This window comes from Anser brachyrhynchus (genome assembly GCF_964034855.1).
Source record: "Anser brachyrhynchus genome assembly, chromosome: 1".
NCBI classification, from domain to species: Eukaryota; Metazoa; Chordata; class Aves; order Anseriformes; family Anatidae; genus Anser; species Anser brachyrhynchus.
Genome location: NC_137694.1, coordinates 33533018 through 33550684, shown reverse-complemented (window position 1 = coordinate 33550684; position 17667 = coordinate 33533018). Strand labels below are relative to the sequence as shown.

Sequence of the window (17667 nt, the reverse complement as noted above, 5' to 3'; positions counted from 1 at the left end):
AAAGGATAAAATGAAGGTAAAGTGATAAGGGGAGACAGAGGGATAAAGGATAAGGAGGCTGAAAGGGAAGGAAAAAAGAACATAATACTAAAAAAAAAGAAAAGGGAAGAAAAGCAATGTCCCAATGAAAACAAACGAATTGTTGAAACTATGGTGGGAGGAACTGATGAATATTAACTTTTATTATTCTGATTACAAAATATATTTCAAAATTGGATGAAACACATTGTATGTATGTTTTGCCAAGGACATTCTTGGCAATTACAGTCAGGAAAATTATAATTCAATCAGTGAGGCATTACTTAAAACCGCTTGAAAAAGTAGACCATTTGGACCATCAAACGGGCTAAATGGGTAAAGATTTTACAGACTCAATATTCCAGCCTGGTGCGGATAGCACTCGCATGTTGCACAGTGAGCCTGCCAATAATGGAGCCATTAGATACAGAAATTGCGATTTTTCTTCCTAAATGTATTTTACCAGTTTTTATTCTCATAAATGAGCGCAGAAACCTCATTGTGGTTTTCTATATACGAGGACAGTTCTGGAAAAAAAATAAATCAAGCACTTGTACAGTGAGGCTGTTTTTTCTGTCGCATCTAACATCACTGTGACTGTTTCTTTCTGTAACTTCAGTTTGTAACTTTTTTGTTGTGGAAATTGTACTGATCATGGCAAGTGGTTCACACCTGTGACGGGGTCTGCAGTTACTCTGTTCGTGTGGTGTGCTGGACGGAGCAGCAATCAGCGCACACCGAACCACCCTTCAGAAGGATGCTGCTGCCAGTGTCTCCACTAGTTGCTGTCCCCAGAACATCAGGGATGTCTCCTCGTTTGTCGAGACAGGAGCAAAACCCACAGCGCCGAGGTCGGCGTGACCTCCCTCACAAACACTGCTAACGGCTGCCGAACGCCGCGCTGACTGGAGAAGGTGGGCGACCTGGCTCCGGGGCACGCCGTGAGGTCGGGGGCCGAAAAACGGCCCCAAAACCCCTCGGGACGGCCGACAGGACCCGCGGTGCCCTCGCAGCGTCCCCCGGTCCCCTCGCAGGGCCCCTCAGCGGCCCCCGGCGGCGGGCACCCGGCGGGAAGGCGCCGCAGCGCCCCCGGCCCCGCCTCAGCGGCTGAGGGGAGGGAGCGGGGGGGGGGTACTGAGGTGGGAGTGACGTCACACGGCGGGTGGGGGCGGGGCCAGCACTGCGGGGATGGAAAATTTTCGGCCCCGCCCCCCGCGCGCTCTGGAACGTTCTGCGGCGCTAACGGTCGCGGCCCGGCCTCGCGCCTCACACCTCACCCGCCCCCACCCCCCCCCGGCCGCGTGGAGCCGGGGGCCGTGAGTGGCCTCGCTCCGCGTGAGCGGCCCCGTCCGGGCGAGGGCAAGGGGGGAGGCGTCGAGGGAGTGCCCCCCGCTGTCCTGTGTGGGGCTGGGGCACGGAGCGACGCAGCCTGGGGCGCTCCCCTGACAGGAATTTCAGCGCTCCCCCCGTACCGCAAGCACCGGCCCCGCAGCAAGCGGCGGCCGGGCTTCGCCTCCCGGTGCCCGCACGCACCCGACCCCCGTGGGCCGGGCCGGGAAGGGGAGGGCAGGGCCGGGCCGGGCAGGGTAGGGCCGGGCCGGTCGGGGGGCGGCGCGGTGCGGTGCCGGCGGGCGGCCCCTCCGCGATGACGCGGCCGCATTCCTGCCTGAAGAGCGGCGGCGCCCCGCGGGGGCCGTCAGACAGGCAGCGCCGCCGCCGCACTCGCACCGCTCAGGCCCACGGGAAACGCTATTTCTCATCCGCCTCTCGCGCCGCCGGCACTTCGAGCGAGTTTTATCCTCCCCCCTGCCTTTATTTATTTAGGGGTTAGCTGGGCGCTCGTTCCGCCGCCGCTTTTGTAGCGGAGGATTTTTGCTCGTCCTTGCGAGGAGCGCCTGGTTGCCCCCGAGGAAACCTCGCCCCGGTTCCGACAGCAGAGGTAAGGCGCGGCTCGGGGGGGCTGCGGCGGGGCTCGGCCTTTGTGCGCCGGCCGCTGCCGCATCCCGGGCAGGGTGAGGGACGGGAAAATAAATAAATAAATAAATAAATAAAGCCCCGCCGCGGCGCAGCCTGGCGTTATCCTCCTGAAGGCGGAGGGGAGGAGGGCGGGGGGGGCCGCTGTGACAATCTCCCGGCGGTGTTGCATCAGTCCGCGCTCCGGTACGTGGGGCTGTGTTGGGGGGGTGGGGGGGAGGAGGAGGGCGCTCCCCCAGCCCCATCCGAGGGGCCGGGGCCGGGCCGTGCCCGCGCCGCCACCTTCGTGCGCGCGCCCCCGCGCCGCGCGCCCCCCGCGCCGCGCGCTGGTACTTTTCCACTCGGCGGCGGGCAGGCGCGCGCCGCCCACGTGACGGGCCGCGGCTCCCGCTGCGGCACTGACGTCGCCCCCCCCCCCCCCCTTCCCCCCCCTCCCTCCCGCAGGCGCGGCCGCCCCGCCGCCAAGGACACAAAAGAGCGGCCGCCGCCGCCGCGCAGGGCTCCGCCGCGCCATGAGCAGCGCCGAGATGGGCAAGTTCAACATCTCGCCCGACGAGGACAGCAGCAGCTACAGCTCCAACAGCAACGACTTCAGCTATCCCTACCCCACCAAGCCGACCGCCATGAAGAGGTCAGGGGGCTCCGCCGGGCGCGGGGCGCGGCGTGCGGGGACGGAACGGGGCCGCAGCCGCCGCGGAGGTGTGCGGGCGGTGTGCTGTGCCCTCGGGGGGCTCTCCCTGCGGGCGGGTGGCGCGCTTCCCTCGCTTTCCAACGGAAACGGTACTCGGGAAGCGGCTGCGCGAGTTTGTCCGCGATGGTCGCTGATCGTGCGATGTTTTCTCCAGCCACTACGCCGATATGGATCCAGAAAACCAGAATTTCTTGCTCGACTCCAACGCTGGAAAGAAGAAATACGAAACTCAGTATGTAAGTACCTAGTAATGACCTTTCAAAACCAGAAAAATGTTTTCTTGCCAAATAGATGTTTGTTTTAATTCTGAAATGAGTAACGACTTTCTATTAATTATGACCTATCTTCCTTTTCTCAGCATCCGGGTACTACTTCCTTTGGAATGTCAGTATTTAATCTGAGCAATGCTATTGTGGGTAGTGGCATCCTTGGTCTTTCTTATGCCATGGCTAACACTGGAATTGCTCTTTTTGTGTAAGTATCTTTTGGTTCATCAAAAAAACAACTTTCTGATGTGTAACTGATAATGGATAAATGTTTGAGGTAAAAATTTGACCTTTACAAAATAACCTAGTCATTGCCGTAGGTGCAGGATTGCATTTTAGTATTTATGGGTTGTTTTCATTAAAACAGTTGTGATACGTTTGGAGGGACTTGTAAAAGCTAAACAACTACATTGCAAGTTCTCTAATCTACAAAACTATTTACAGTGACTTTTCCTTTGCTTTGTTAGCTGTAGATTCTTCATGAGAAACTGATAGACTTCCCTTGAAAAGTCCGTAATTCAAATGAAAACTAATAGAAAAATTCCTGTGGTCATGACTGGAAGTCATAATTGCACAGAAAGTATAGTATTTGGCTGTAGTGAGTTAGAAGAAAAAACTAGGAGGAAGAGGATTATTTTTGTCTTCCGTAAATCTGGTCTTCTCTGCTCTTATAAAATTCTGTGTCCTGATACCACTGATCGAGGATGGGGTCTCCTTTTCCTCCACTGACATAGTTATGCCTATAAGGAATAATGTATTTACATCAACAAAGAAGTCCTTTTTCTTGCTGTGCTTTTACTCAATTCAGGGAACTGATTTGAATGACACCTATAAAAATCCCTGTCTCTCTGCATGTGGAATAACCAGCATATCTTTATTGCTAGATCCGTATTGGCAGAACCTTTCAGGTGTAAGAAAAGACTGTAGTAGCGTAATTGGAAATTGCATGAGGAAGCAGTTACCTACAGTGCTTCTAAATGTCCTGGGAAAGGAGATGTTTCATATATTGAAGGCAGTTTGGCTAACACAACATGCAATTTAAGTGACTGTGTGCAAATGGGAATTCTAATACTCACTTAGATGATACTAAGCAGAAGGAACAATTTGCCATAAATTCAGAATAGAGAGGTATTTCACCTGTTCACACGTCAGTTGAAGATGTTTTATAGCAGGCATAAGATAACCAGAATAATGCACGTTTAACCATCTCTGAGGAGAAACAAAAATGAAGGGAGAAGGAAATACAAAGTTGGATATCTAAACAGATTTGTACATGATGGGGGGCTTCTTTTCTGAAGAAGAAAGAATGCTTAAAGCCATCAAATCAACAATTGGGTGCAGAGTTCATTTATTTACCTTTCATTTCCACTTAGTGCATTGAAATCTATTTGCATTAGTGCCAATTCAACGATAAACTACCGTGTTACACTTCAAGATCTGATGTAGTTGGTAAGAGTTCTGATGCAGGAAAGCAGAATTGTCAATCACTAATGATACTGAGGGCTTATGATGACAATGAGGGCATTACAGACATCTTTTAATAACTAGGTTACAGATTCAGATCCAGATGCAGTTGATTATGACAGTAAATTCTTAGAAGACTGCGTGGAATCACTTGTCAGCGCTGTACTAAATAAACTAGTGATACGGTCCTGAAGCCAGAAACTGAGTGAGCTTCTAGATGAGTTTGCTGACTGATCTTGTCAACACTCTAAGCAGCCATTCAAGGTTAGGACTAAAGGATCCAGAACCTGTATTGTTTTAATTAAACGTAATTAAATGTAACCTTTTACGCATCTCACTGTACTGTTTCTAGTTGATGCCTAAATTAAATCCTGGTTAAATCTGTGCCTGTCAGAAACACAGAGGTTTATTTGTGTGTGCATGCGTTGGTGTAGAATTGGCACGCTAACGCAAGTTTCCTGGATCCCTTGAACAGATCTGTGAAGCTTTTTTCTTAGATGTTCTTGTTTCCACGTCTTTGTACTATATTTACTAATTTCAGCAACGCTAAAAATGACACAAAAGGAAATTGACAGATTACACTGAGAGCTCTAAAAGGAGCTTCATGTTTTTTAGCAAATGTGCTGCTTCTTAAGTTTATAGTAAAGTAGCTTGCTCCTTTTGGTGTAAGAAAGGCCAGGGGGTTTTGAATACATTGTAGTTTTCCACAGTGTTCATCAGCTGTAAAGAAGTCCCCCCTAGTGTGCCACTCCAGGAAGTGCATTTGCTGTGGTTCACTTCAGAGATCTGAATTTTAGGTGTTTCAAAGCTGTGTTTCTGCAAGTAATATATGCAGCATGTAAAATCTGTGGAGAAGATAAACAAGCCACTATCAATTCCCATGTAATCACACAGGAAAAATAACTTTTGAGCCAATAAAGTATTTTTTTTTAATGTAAACTTACATTTCCGTTTGAAGACTAAGTGCACAGCTCTCAACATACATTCATTTTCAGTACGTCCTTCAAGGCTTTCGCAGTTTCATCTTTACATTAAAAAAAAAAAAACATGTTTATATGTTTAAGCTGAAAGGCTGATTTGTTCATGACTAAGGTAGTCTTTACTTCAGCTGCAGTTTTAGCTGATACACTCAGGACATACTGCTCAACAAGGAAGACAGGAGAAATGCAGTTTCCAACAGTGATACAAAGCCATTGCCATTGGTAGTTTGTTAAATAATTCATATCAAATGTATCCAACTGAAATGACCTGATACTTGTCCTTGCTTATGCTGCCTTATACTGAATAGGTTAATTCTACATTAGAATTCCTCTAAAATGTATTCCTCTGAAATGCATTTTCATATAAAATCCCTTTTAAACGAGGTATTAATTGGGTTTTCAAAATGCTTTTAGCTGGCCTTAGAGTCTACAGTTTATTCCCAGATAATATTTTAATACGATTTTTCTTTCATTGTTTGATCTGCCTTTATTTAATAAGGTTACGATAAGTCATTTATGGCTATTAAAAAGTTGCATGTTTTTCCACCCCCCAGGATACTCCTGCTATTTGTCTCAATAGTTTCTTTGTATTCAGTGCATCTCCTTTTGAAGACTGCCAATGAAGGAGGTATGTCGAAGTACTATTTTGCAAGCGTGGTGTTTGTCTCATACTATGTTTTGGGGAAATGCAGTTCCAATGGGTTGTTTTTCTTTCTTTTAGGATCTTTATTGTATGAACAATTGGGAATGAAGGCATTTGGTATGGCTGGAAAACTTGCTGCTTCTGGATCAATCACAATGCAGAACATTGGAGGTGAGGGCAAGATCTTATAATGTCTATATCATCCATAATAATTGTTCCCTACTTATTGTGGAGACTTTTTTCACACAACATGTATTCATTAACTGCTTGTGTTCAAGTGAGGTTATGAAACATGTTATGTGATTCTTGCATCTTGTGACATATTCTATATTTGTAATGATCTATGATGTTATTCACCTACAGCTATGTCAAGCTACCTCTTCATAGTGAAATATGAGTTACCATTGGTCATCAAGACATTTATGAACATCGAAGAGAACACAGGGTAGGTGTTAGAACTCCTCATCAGAGAAACTATTAGGAGAAACAAATATGGAGACTGTATATATCTTTATATGAAGACCACGTTCGATACATCATAGGGTAGCTTCTTACTCAGACAGAGATACAGTAAGTTTGCCCTTCCCCTGAGTGCTCCACTACATTTAGATCCAGCCTGTCCTTGGAAAAGGGTAGAAAAACACAGGTATTGCATCTTATTACAGAAAGCTGTTCTCTAAAGAACATCAGGTAAGTGTTGATGTATGTACGTGTAACATATGTATGGCAGTACATACTCTTGATAAGGAAAGGTAAATGCTATTATGTATTGTTTTTTAAATTATATTCCAACTAGTTTTGAGTGATTGTTTTGGTTTTCTCATGTTAACATTGCGGGGAAGTGATGGAATGTACAAGTTAGGTGAACTCATGTAATAAATGTCATAAGGGGCAGCTTTCAAAAAAGGTGTGGGGACTAAACACTGAACTAAAAGAGTTCATATGCCCAAGACCAAAATCATGAACTCCTTGCCAGTTAGTCCTGGAGACAGCTTAACTCCATTGTGGCTTTCCTGCTTGGCTCTTAATGAGGATGCCTTGAGTAGAGTTCATGTTACCTAACTGTACTGGTCTGAAAGTTAGATTTTGAGCTCATCATTACTCTGGTCTTTGCATAATCTTTGAAGAGAGAAGGTTCTTTGTAGTGGTCAGTTTAGCGCACCTGACTTAGACACCTGTTTTGGGCATCTCCGATGAGTGATCTAGCATGTCACTCTGTATTGAGAGGGTATGTAAAAACAGCTAACTAAAACAAGACGCCTAACTTAGATGGATAGAGTTAAGTGCTATAAATCTCACTCTTCAGAGTTGTACTTCTGTGCCTTGTCCTGAAGTGTCCCAGTCTTGAGAGGGCTGAGCAGCTCAAGACTCCAACTTACACCTAAGCCTGAGTTCAGAAGGTAGGCATTTTTCTGCCTGTGTTCCCCAAGGGGTTCAAGCCATTTGGTGTTCATACAGCTTGCTGGTGGATATTGTCATGATGACAGTGCTATTTTTTTATTTTTATTTTTTAATGTATTCAGATGAAGAATACAATACCTGATTTGCTTAATAGTGTAGTTCTTACAAGTTCATTCCTGGGACAGTTCATTTCCCTCGTTTGATTGAATCCAAGTCCTTATATTCCACTTCTTAAGGAAGTTGGCAATACTTATAAGGGGGCTTGGAGACAAATATTTTTAACTGACTTGTCTTCAGAGAAGAATTCAAAATCAATTATAATTCAAGAGGGAAGTTTCAGCACTGTGAGTTGCATTGCATAAATAAAGCTGCTGCTCTGCAACTGAGGCAGCAGTGTCTGAGAGATTTGTATCTACAGTGTTTTCTTGTTGGCTGATACTAGGTAGCTGTACACTGATTTAAAGTAAATCTTTTCTCAGTGCTGTAGCAACTGTGGACCCCGTTTAACTGACTCTCTCCATGCATTGCTTAGGGGAGGCTGGGTGGCTACCATTGGCATGGATTCCACTCTGGCAGCCTGGTGCCTAAAATGTAAGCACTTACCTGTTTAAATGTCCCAAAATAATGCTTACTGTAGAAGAAAATGTTCTGGAATTCTGCAACAATATTACAAAGAGTATCTCCGTTTTTACAGTTTGTTCTGCAATTTTTAAAATACTCAGCTGTATTTTGAAGCTGTGCAGTCCCATTCTTCAGTCCTCAGTACTGAAAAGCTGTTAAGTCCTTGGTTTGGAAGTCTCAATGCTCTTTGTTGTACGTACACAGTAACAGTGTGTACATTCTTATGACTCGCAAATGCCATGAGTCTGTGCTGATTTCTTTTAGATTTATCTGTTACATTTAAAAAATAAATGGAGAAATAAGAGCTTACCACATTAATGTCCTACACATCTGAACTTCGTAAAATACATTTTTTACATTCAGCTATCCCAGGTAAACTTGGGGAAAGAATCAAATCGTTTTTTCACTTGCTACCTATATCCAGAGCAAGTCTGTTAAAGTTATTCCATATTTCAACTAGCATATGGGTTTATAATAGGCTTATAATTCAGCCATTGAGTTTGAATGCACAAATTTCCAATTGGGTAATTAAATTTTGTTTATCTAAATAATATACAATTTTGAAATATATTCTGTATATATTTTCTGACAGTATTTAAAGTGTTAATGTTTGGAAATAAATGCTTAGTGTTACTTGAATTACTTAAAGAATATGGGATATTCCTGTAGGATCAGATAAAGGAAGTGATTGCTCTGCCACAATGAACTACTCAAGATCAGTTTTCCTGTTAGTTCAGTGGAACTGCACTATATTTACAGAGATTAGCTTTGTTTTCCCATGTTTCAAAGGAAGATGGTCACCTTCTAGCTCTCTAAAATGTTTGATCAAAAATGGCTTTTGCTTTTTATGGAATAAAGGGCAAAACCAATGTGAAGAAAAAACTTCCGACTGGAAGGGACTAAACATGCTTCCAGTAGAATCCCACTGCTTTTTTGGTATTTTCCAGCCAGTGGGCTTGAGCTACTGCCTTAACTCCAGCCCTCATCTGTTTTTCTTTAATTCCCGCAGGGCGCCCAACAGAATTTTATTGCCATTAAAGTGGATTGTTACCTTGCTGGGGCCCTGCTGTATTCTAATACATCTGGAGAGTTGGGAATCAACATTTAAGCAAATCACTATTCTTCATGGTTTATCCCAGTTGGCTTTCCTTCTGGTCAATCATTTACTTTTGTCTTCTGACTTCCAGATGCATATTAATTTTGGAAAAGGACACTAAAGGAAAGGCACAATGTAGGTTTGGGGTGAGATACGAAGGTATTGTAGGGCTCTAGTTCCATGTAGTAAGTTGAATGCTAATCCTTTGTGATATCAGATAGTGTATTTATGTAAATAGCAGCCACGTGTTGTAGGAGAAGATAAGTGTGGAGACTAACCACCAAATGTTGTAATTTTTCAGTGCTTCGATTACTTACAAATACTCTTTTTCCTACAGAGAATGGTATCTGAATGGCGACTATTTAGTGCTGCTGGTGTCTGTCATCCTCATTCTTCCCCTGTCGTTACTGAAAAATTTAGGTAAGCAGTAGAGTACAATCAAATTAAAAATGCATTGAAAATAATGTGAGTAAATGGCTAATGGGATGTTTGAGTCTTGGAGTGCTGTGTGAATTGACAGCGTCTTTAAGATTGTCTCATCTGACTGCTCAGTGTTTAGGTAATTGGTCTCAGCCTGATTTTAAAAAAACAAAAAAGGTCAAGATGCGTGCCTCTAAGGCAACAGATGTGTTTGTGGAATACAAAAGGACAATAGATAGGAAAGCTTTAGAATAAGGATCAGCAGTACTTTGTGTTTTAATCACAAAGTTTGACCTATCTTGGTCAGCTGTGAAATAGTATAGTAGTGTTATTAGCCATCCTGTAGCAGCCTCAAAAGAATAGGAATGCTAGCCCTGGGCAGTTAAATTGTCTTTCCAGTGTAGATAGAAGTCAGCTTTTTCATTCTAGTTCCCAAGCAGTAGTAGAATATTTGTACCAGATGCTTTACATGAAATGTCTGTACTTCAGTGATACATTTGAATAACTTAGATAACACACTATTTGTTCAAATAATCCTGTACTGGAACTTTAATAACTGAAAGTCTTAATGTGAATTGCTTTCTAAAGTTATTTATTCCTACAAGTTAAATGAATCAATACAAACAGAATGGAAGGCAAACTTGTTGCAGAGGGTATTCCACTAAAATTAGTCGTATACTCACATTTAGTATATAATAATAAAAAATCAGATAATTTATTAAATATATATATATATATATATACACACATGTATATGAAGTTCAGCAGCACAAACTCAATGCTGCATTTTCCTTACGTGTCTTTGAGAACTTCCAGATCTGGGTTGAGATTAATTTGAAGGTTTATATATAGTTTTTTTTTTTTTTATGCAACGTAAGGAAAATTGCAATCCAAGGAAATCACTTTCGGAAAATACTCTGTCTTAATTTTATTTTGGCATGAATATTTTATCTTAGACCTTGTTTTTTATCTTTCTTGATTACAGGATATTTGGGCTATACCAGTGGTTTTTCCTTACTTTGCATGGTCTTCTTCCTGATTGTTGTAAGTATAATTTTGTAGACTTCCAACTGCATTTTGAAGTGGAATTAAACAGAGTTTCTGAAAAGTTTCACATATTGCATTAGCCAAACTAACAATAAATACATTACTTTATTTCTAGGTAATTTGGAAGATGTTTCAGATTCCTTGCCCTATGGGCAGTGACATAGTGAACATGACATTAATAAATGCGACGCTGGCACCTTTGGTAAATGAAAACATAACAAGCGATGATGCCTGCAAGCCGAAATACTTCATCTTCAACTCACAGGTAACTGACTGAAAATCAGATTCTGTGTTGAAAATCACTGAAAGACTATATACACAAGGGAAAAAGGACCTAATTTATTCAAGTCTTGACTCTGACAAATAAGCTCAATTACAGTGGTGAATCTTGACACATGGGAAAGAAGTACGTATAATAGCCAATATCAAGATCAGGCTATGATGAGTTGCAGAAATCGTTCTAAATACAAATATATTCAGTTCAGCATGGGCTTCAGTGAGATTTGACAGTATTTGGTATCTCAGGGTCTGAGATACTTCACTTTTGCCAAAGTTTCAGTTATAAAGAATAGCTAGTCTTTATGAAAAAAATGAAAGAGAGAACCTAAGTCAAAACTGGAAATTTATGGATTTTTTTATTGTATTTCTAATGTCTGCTTATTTAAAAAATACATATTTATGTTTTCCAGACTGTCTATGCTGTCCCAATCCTAACATTCTCCTTTGTGTGCCATCCTGCAATTCTTCCTATCTATGAAGAACTGAAAGGGTAAATGCTAGATATGTGCCCATTATTTCACTGCATAAACAAAGTAGTGTAAACCGCCATCCTCTCATTGCTAACAATATTTCTTTTTCTCCTTCTTATAGCCGAAGCCGTAAAAGGATGATGAATGTGTCCTATGTATCTTTTTTTGCCATGTTCCTCATGTATTTATTGGCTGCTCTTTTTGGATACCTAACGTTTTATGGTAAATATTACCATCTCTGCTTTCTTTTAAATAAATTATGCTCTCCAAAACCACAGTATTATTTTTAAGTTAGAGCAAGCAAGCTCTTACTTTGGGTTCCACATAACACTGCATTTTTTTAATATTTCTATAAGCCTGCACCCAAAAGTAGATCAGTAGTAGAACTAGGCCTAAGGCACAGGATTAAGATTGAAATAAAACAGATTCGTTGCCTCCAAGTTATCCTCACATAAAATTGGAGACGTATTCCAAGAACTGTGAAGTTCTTGGTTAACATTGCTCTAACTGTAGATTCACTTAGGATATTGTGCAGACGCAGTTGTCTTGAGAACTATGTTAACTACATCTAATTAAAATACCGTTTTCTTTTTAGGAAATGTTGAATCGGAACTGCTTCATACTTACTCTGCTTATCTGGGTCCTGATGTTCTTCTTCTTATTGTGCGTCTCGCTGTCCTTATGGCTGTAACCCTTACCGTACCTGTAGTTATTTTCCCAGTAAGTGATTTTTTTAATCTTACTATCATTTTTCATCTGTCCTGCTGTAGTCATTTGTTGAGTTGGCAACTTCAATTTATTAATTCCTAGAATTTTTCTCTAATGTGGAAAAAAAAAATATTCTAATAAGCTTGTTGAAATATCTCTATACTGTTAAATGAAATAAATAAATAGCCAACATTTAAAAGCAGTAGATACAAAGACATGCAGCTATATCGTTTTCCTGATATGATTGGTGGAACAGATTGCCGCTTTCTAAAAGAACTTACGTTACCAGCTTACAGAAATCAGCATGTTTTTGTAAGTACATTGTTAGTAGGAATTCTGGCCAATTAGCTGTATGTTGTTGAACAGCATCCTTAGATTTAAAGGGAAAAAAAAAAGATTGTTGTTAAAAAGAGATTTTTCCTTGGAATTTTCCTCAGTCTGCTTTTAAAATCTTAAAATCTAGGTAACTGAAAGCAGACTTAAAATAGATTTTTACTTTCAGTTCTTTCAGCTTTAATTAAAATCTGAAGTTTTCAGGAAAATGTTAAAACACTTGAAAGTCAAATTCAGGTTACTCTCCCTGACTTTGACAATGAAAACTAATCTGTCTTTTTTTATTACATTTTTCTTCTCACTAAAAGATCCGCAGTTCCATTACCCAGCTACTGTGGGCAGGGAAAGAGTTCAGCTGGTGGCGTCACTGTTCTATTACAATTGTTCTTCTGGCATTTACCAACGTGCTTGTTATCTTTGTTCCTACTATTCGAGACATCTTTGGATTCATTGGTAAGCATTTTCATGTCAGTTCAGGCAGTTCCTTAAGTCTTGGAAAATGCAGTTACGATCTAATTAAATTATATTTACCTGTTCATTTATGTTTACCTGTTCACAAAATTTCATTTTTGTGCTTTGTAAACACAGGTGCATCTGCTGCTGCCATGCTGATCTTTATTCTGCCTTCTGCCTTCTATATCAAACTAGTGAAGAAGGAACCAATGAAGTCAGTGCAAAAGATTGGGGTATGTATAGACAAATACAGAATGGTTACACTTGCCTTTATTAATGCAGAGCAAAAGCTTTAGTTTCCTTCTCCATGACTTTGAAATCCTAGTAAAGGAAGTCAATGAATTGACATTGAATGTCATTTTAAGTAACATATAGAAGTTATATAGGTACTCAGAACTGAGGAGAGAGACGTCACAAGGCTCAATTCACTTCAGTGGCTTTTTTTTCTTTTAATCTCATCTCAACAGTAGTGCTACATTTAGTTCATTCTGATGCTGATGAGAACCAGCTTTCAACAGTTTACCAACAACTGCTATCCAAAAAAGCCTTGCGGTTCTCCCTTAAATTTTCTTTCAAGACTTACTTATCTAATTTAACTCATGACAGTTTACCTCCACCTATCATTTGGGTCTTCCTGACTGACTGGTGTTGGTGCTTTTACTGATCTCAGACTGACTGAGAGTCAAGCCAGTGCAGAGTGGCACAGCCTGACTGCTATCAGCAGAGCTACGTTAATTTCCCTCAGTTGAGGGTAATGTCTGCTATACTGGAAAAAAAAATGTATTATTTGAAAAAAGACCCCAGTTACAAGACAGACGCCCATCTCCTTATTGTTTACTGTGATGGTTTGGTTTTTTTCACTAGTTGATCCTTCCCTCATGAGTAGCAGCATTTGTGACTTATATGAGCATGACTTATAGATACACTAGCAAAAACTGATAATGCTTCTTTATATTTTCTCTTTTCAGGCTGCGTTATTCTTTCTAAGTGGTATAGTTGTGATGACTGGGTGTATGACACTGATTATTCTAGATTGGGCCCATAGTGATGTATCCGATGGCCATTAACTGACCTGGTCTAATACTCACTGCTCCACTTCAAATGCCAGTGTTCACTCAGATACCTACTGAGAATGAAAATGAGCTATTCAGCTTCCTTTAAAATGCAGATTCTTTGTTGATGGTTCTTCTGATTGTAGAATACCTGAACTCTGCCTTTAAGAAACTATTCTGCATGATGGAAATGGATACTGACATCAAATCACGAGTGTCTGGCTGAAGGAAGTGACAACTTTATTCCATTCCAGAGAATGGACAGAACTCTCTGTAGACTTTTATCAAGCCATGTTTGGCTTTCGTCATTGTTACTTGGATATTTTGTTATTTTACTTGAATGTGCCTAATGGAACCATTTGATGTGAGAAATGACTCTTAATTTACAGCAAAGTGTTTAAATAACCAATGAGAGAGAGAGAAAGAGAAACACTATTATTTTTTGTACCAAAAATTCTTATGGACCTCAAAAGCACTATTTTGACTTTAAGAAACTTTTTTTTTCTAAAAAGAATGAAAGAATATCATAGAAGAGCTCATAAAAGTATTTGATCAGTGTCCTAAATTAAATCTAGTTTGCCTTTCTGTAGAGGCATAACTAGAAGAAAATTTATTTTAAAAATATCTTCTGTTTTGGTCATTAGAAATGAACCAATTTAAGTCAAAATCCTCTAATTTTAAATGCTTCCCATAAAATTCAATTAATTTGAAGTATAGTGAAAATAATCCTCAAAATCCTATTTCACTATACTTAAATTTAAACGACAGTTATCTTTGTTTCCAAGAATAGTGTGGAAACCCAAATTTTCAAGCTTTAAAAAATAACGACCCTTTAGAACAGGTATGTTTGAGGAAAACATACTTAATGTAGAACTCAAAAAGATGGTGTTGACATTTCCCTTCTTGAGGTACTTAATAGTGCAATTGGGTAAGACAGGGTTTGGGGTTTTTTGCTTTTTTATTGTTCTTTGTTTGTTTTCTGTTGTAGATATAAACTAAATGGCACTGAAGCATATCATGCCATTGATATAAAACTCCCTCCTGGAGTTCTGTTTATTAATAAGGTCCACTGTCAGTTGTAGCAATGTTTGTTGTCGTTTTTTTTTTTCTGTCCAATCTTGAAACACTCAGTAGGAAAAGAAAAAGGTCCTAATGTAGTTTACTAGTTGTATAATATTCCAAAACTGTACAGTATTTCTCAAATTACTTATCCATTATTGGATTTTGAATTACTTGACTATTCTGTTTCTGAGTCAAATCCACAAAATAACTGCACCAGTGTTTCATGCTTGGTACAAACTCTCTTCACAAACACAACTGGGATTCCTCTTCCAATTTATACTGTATAGTAGTACTAAAGATAACCTCATAGACTGGATAGTCATCTCATACTTGTTTGCTTCAGAAATAAGTAAGTTTCTTATGAGCCCTAGCTAGCTAGCTGATGAAACAGGTGCTGTATGGTTGTGATAGCTGTTTTGTTTCTAGTGCATGTTTAATCTCTCATTCTTATCCCAGGTTGAAGAGAAATAACACTTGTGTAACAGCGTACTTGGCTTATAAGAGGTTCTCAAACATAACAATATTGGGTACAAAAGCCTAGATAGAGATTATTAATGAAATAATCATGGCAATGTGGTCAGCTGTCTTCATCTAACTTAATGTTTTAGAGATCCAATTTACAATGTTCTGCTCGGTATTTATGTCAGAGGGAACAAGTAGGGGCCTGTATTCCATTGATTAGACAGTGCCCGAGACTTTTTGCTCTTGTAGAATCAATCAGGAACAAATCTAAATCATAGTCATTGTTTGGCAGATAACATCAAGCTCTGCCCAGCCATTTAAAATCTATGAAAAACTTGCAGGTATTTTGTATCGATACTTCTGCATGGCTATAAGTACTGGTCGCTAAGTCTGTAATGTAAAACTGTAACGAGAAGTTAGATTCCTTTTATGTTGTTTGTATCATTAGTTCAGTGGTACTCAACTGACAATTAACGATCCTGGAGTCAGCACTGACTAAAGCTCCTTAGGTACTTCTCTGCCTCAGGTACTTGACATCCGTGGCTAACTATCCCATGATACCTGATCACTGTACAGGAGTGCTGAGCGTGCACCTCGGTACTTTGGCAGCTTTTCTTCTTCCTCTCCACAAATGTAGAAGGGTGGAAGAGGTTTAAAATGTTGTCTACCTTTGAGCAATTTGTAGCACATAAGGGATGAAACACTTCCCTTGCCAGTATTTAAAAAAAAAAAAATAAAAAAAGTGAAAAATAACCTCCTTTCTTTCAGTAACCATAGGAGAGGAGGTAGAAATGAGAAGTCACTCCACAGTCCTTCTTGGCAGCCAGAGAGGAGAAGAAATTTTGTGATGACACCTCATAATGTTGCATGATACACGTCACTTAATTCTCCTAGTGTAGCAATTTCTGGCTTTTGCATTGTGTTGTTCTTTGATGGCTGGCTCTCTACCTGCAACAGTTGAGTTCCACTTGGCTGGGTTGATTTCGAATGTATGGTTTTTTTGAAACTTGTCTGTCTAAAGTCACGTACATAACAAACCACCTGAAAGAGCAGCTTCAGTATTAAACCACTGTTTTGTCACCTCAGTTAGACATTACCGTCTTCCATGATATTTCAGTCATAAGTGTAACATTATTTATAAAACATTAATCCATTAAGCCTAAGCCTATTTTTCAATATTTATGATAGTCTATGTACATAAATTGTATGTGTGTATATACTGTAAGTATAATGTATATAATGTAGGTTTGGGATTCGGGATTTATGTATATATTCCTCTCTCATTACTGAATATTACATCATTTCAATGAGTTGTTCATGTTGTACATCTGTGTAACAACTGTCAAAGGAAAAGTCCTTTTACAACAACATGGAATACCTACAAAAATGGAGGTAACGTGTTAACACCTGAGGTGTGTAGGAAAACACTACGGTTGTATTTATTACAAATGTATATGTTGCAGTAAACACAGGCGTCACTTGGGTCCATAAAAAGCGTAGTTCAGGTTCGTGTATGCTTTTCCTGTAAAATCTACCATGGATGTTACAATCTCCTGAATGCAGCAATTTAACAACTTTTATGACCTAGCAGCTTTGTTAGGCCATCGGCTTCAGGCATCCTACGGTACATCCGTGTACATATGTGAATATCCACTGTATTGTTAGAGGCCAACAGTCTGACTGCACTTGTTGGCAGAGAGCGCAACACAGTTTCAATGAAACATTGTATGTTTGTTTTAACTGAACTTAAATAAATAAATAGATAATCCGAAGCAATGTCGTGGTGGTTCTTGGGGGGGGGGAGGCATGTGGAGGTCTTCCTGTGAAGCTGACATTAAAGTGCACCTTTAATTTCATGCATGTTTAACAGATTTATGAGCCCTTTTTAGGAAGGGAGCGAGGGGAATTGCATACAATGAAGTCTACAACTTATGAAACTGCCAAAGTAACCAGAACAAATCTGAACATCAGAGAAAATGAGAGATTGAATTCGGCACGGAACCTGTGTTGTATCAGTCCTCGCAGTACAGGCACAAATACCTGCAGGCAAGACTTGTTCTATTGCGTCTTGTATAAGCATAATAAATGAGCCTTGCCAAAATCTGGTGCCATTTTCCTGCAGATGAATCTCCAGGAGGGTGACTGTGATTCTGTAAACATTTTCAAAACAGGGACTTCTGTTTATTTTGGATTATATTGTACGGCCAATGTGCAAGTGCAACATAAC

The 17667-nt window shown here is 40.6% G+C and overlaps 1 protein-coding gene across 2 annotated transcripts; it reads left to right on the top strand.

Annotated features, from left to right (window-relative positions):
- The first annotated feature begins 1605 nt into the window (after window positions 1–1605).
- On the top strand, window positions 1606–17212 carry SLC38A2 (solute carrier family 38 member 2). Of its 2 annotated transcripts, XM_080555831.1 has the most exons (16): window positions 1606–1957; window positions 2437–2623; window positions 2838–2919; window positions 3042–3157; window positions 5948–6021; window positions 6115–6207; window positions 6400–6481; window positions 9492–9574; window positions 10560–10618; window positions 10737–10886; window positions 11311–11390; window positions 11492–11592; window positions 11966–12090; window positions 12720–12864; window positions 13000–13097; window positions 13833–17212. In XM_080555831.1, exons 2-16 carry the CDS (start codon window positions 2505–2507, stop codon window positions 13929–13931), a joined length of 1506 nt encoding a protein of 501 aa, XP_080411957.1. In that variant the 5' UTR covers window positions 1606–1957; window positions 2437–2504; the 3' UTR covers window positions 13932–17212. The 2 variants fall into 2 exon arrangements, with proteins under 2 accessions (XP_080411957.1, XP_080411956.1); XM_080555830.1 differs by having other exon boundaries at window positions 12720–13097.
- Window positions 17213–17667: the final 455 nt, after the last annotated feature.

Bases quoted from the DNA above. Each gene is read 5' to 3' on its own strand.
- SLC38A2 (XM_080555830.1), top strand. From the start codon at position 2,505: ATGAGCAGCGCCGAGATGGGCAAGTTCAACATCTCGCCCGACGAGGAC. The intron at 6,208-6,399 runs GTGAGGGCAAGA...ATTCACCTACAG, and splicing joins CACAATGCAGAACATTGGAG to CTATGTCAAGCTACCTCTTC. The intron at 10,619-10,736 runs GTAAGTATAATT...CTTTATTTCTAG, and splicing joins TGGTCTTCTTCCTGATTGTT to GTAATTTGGAAGATGTTTCA.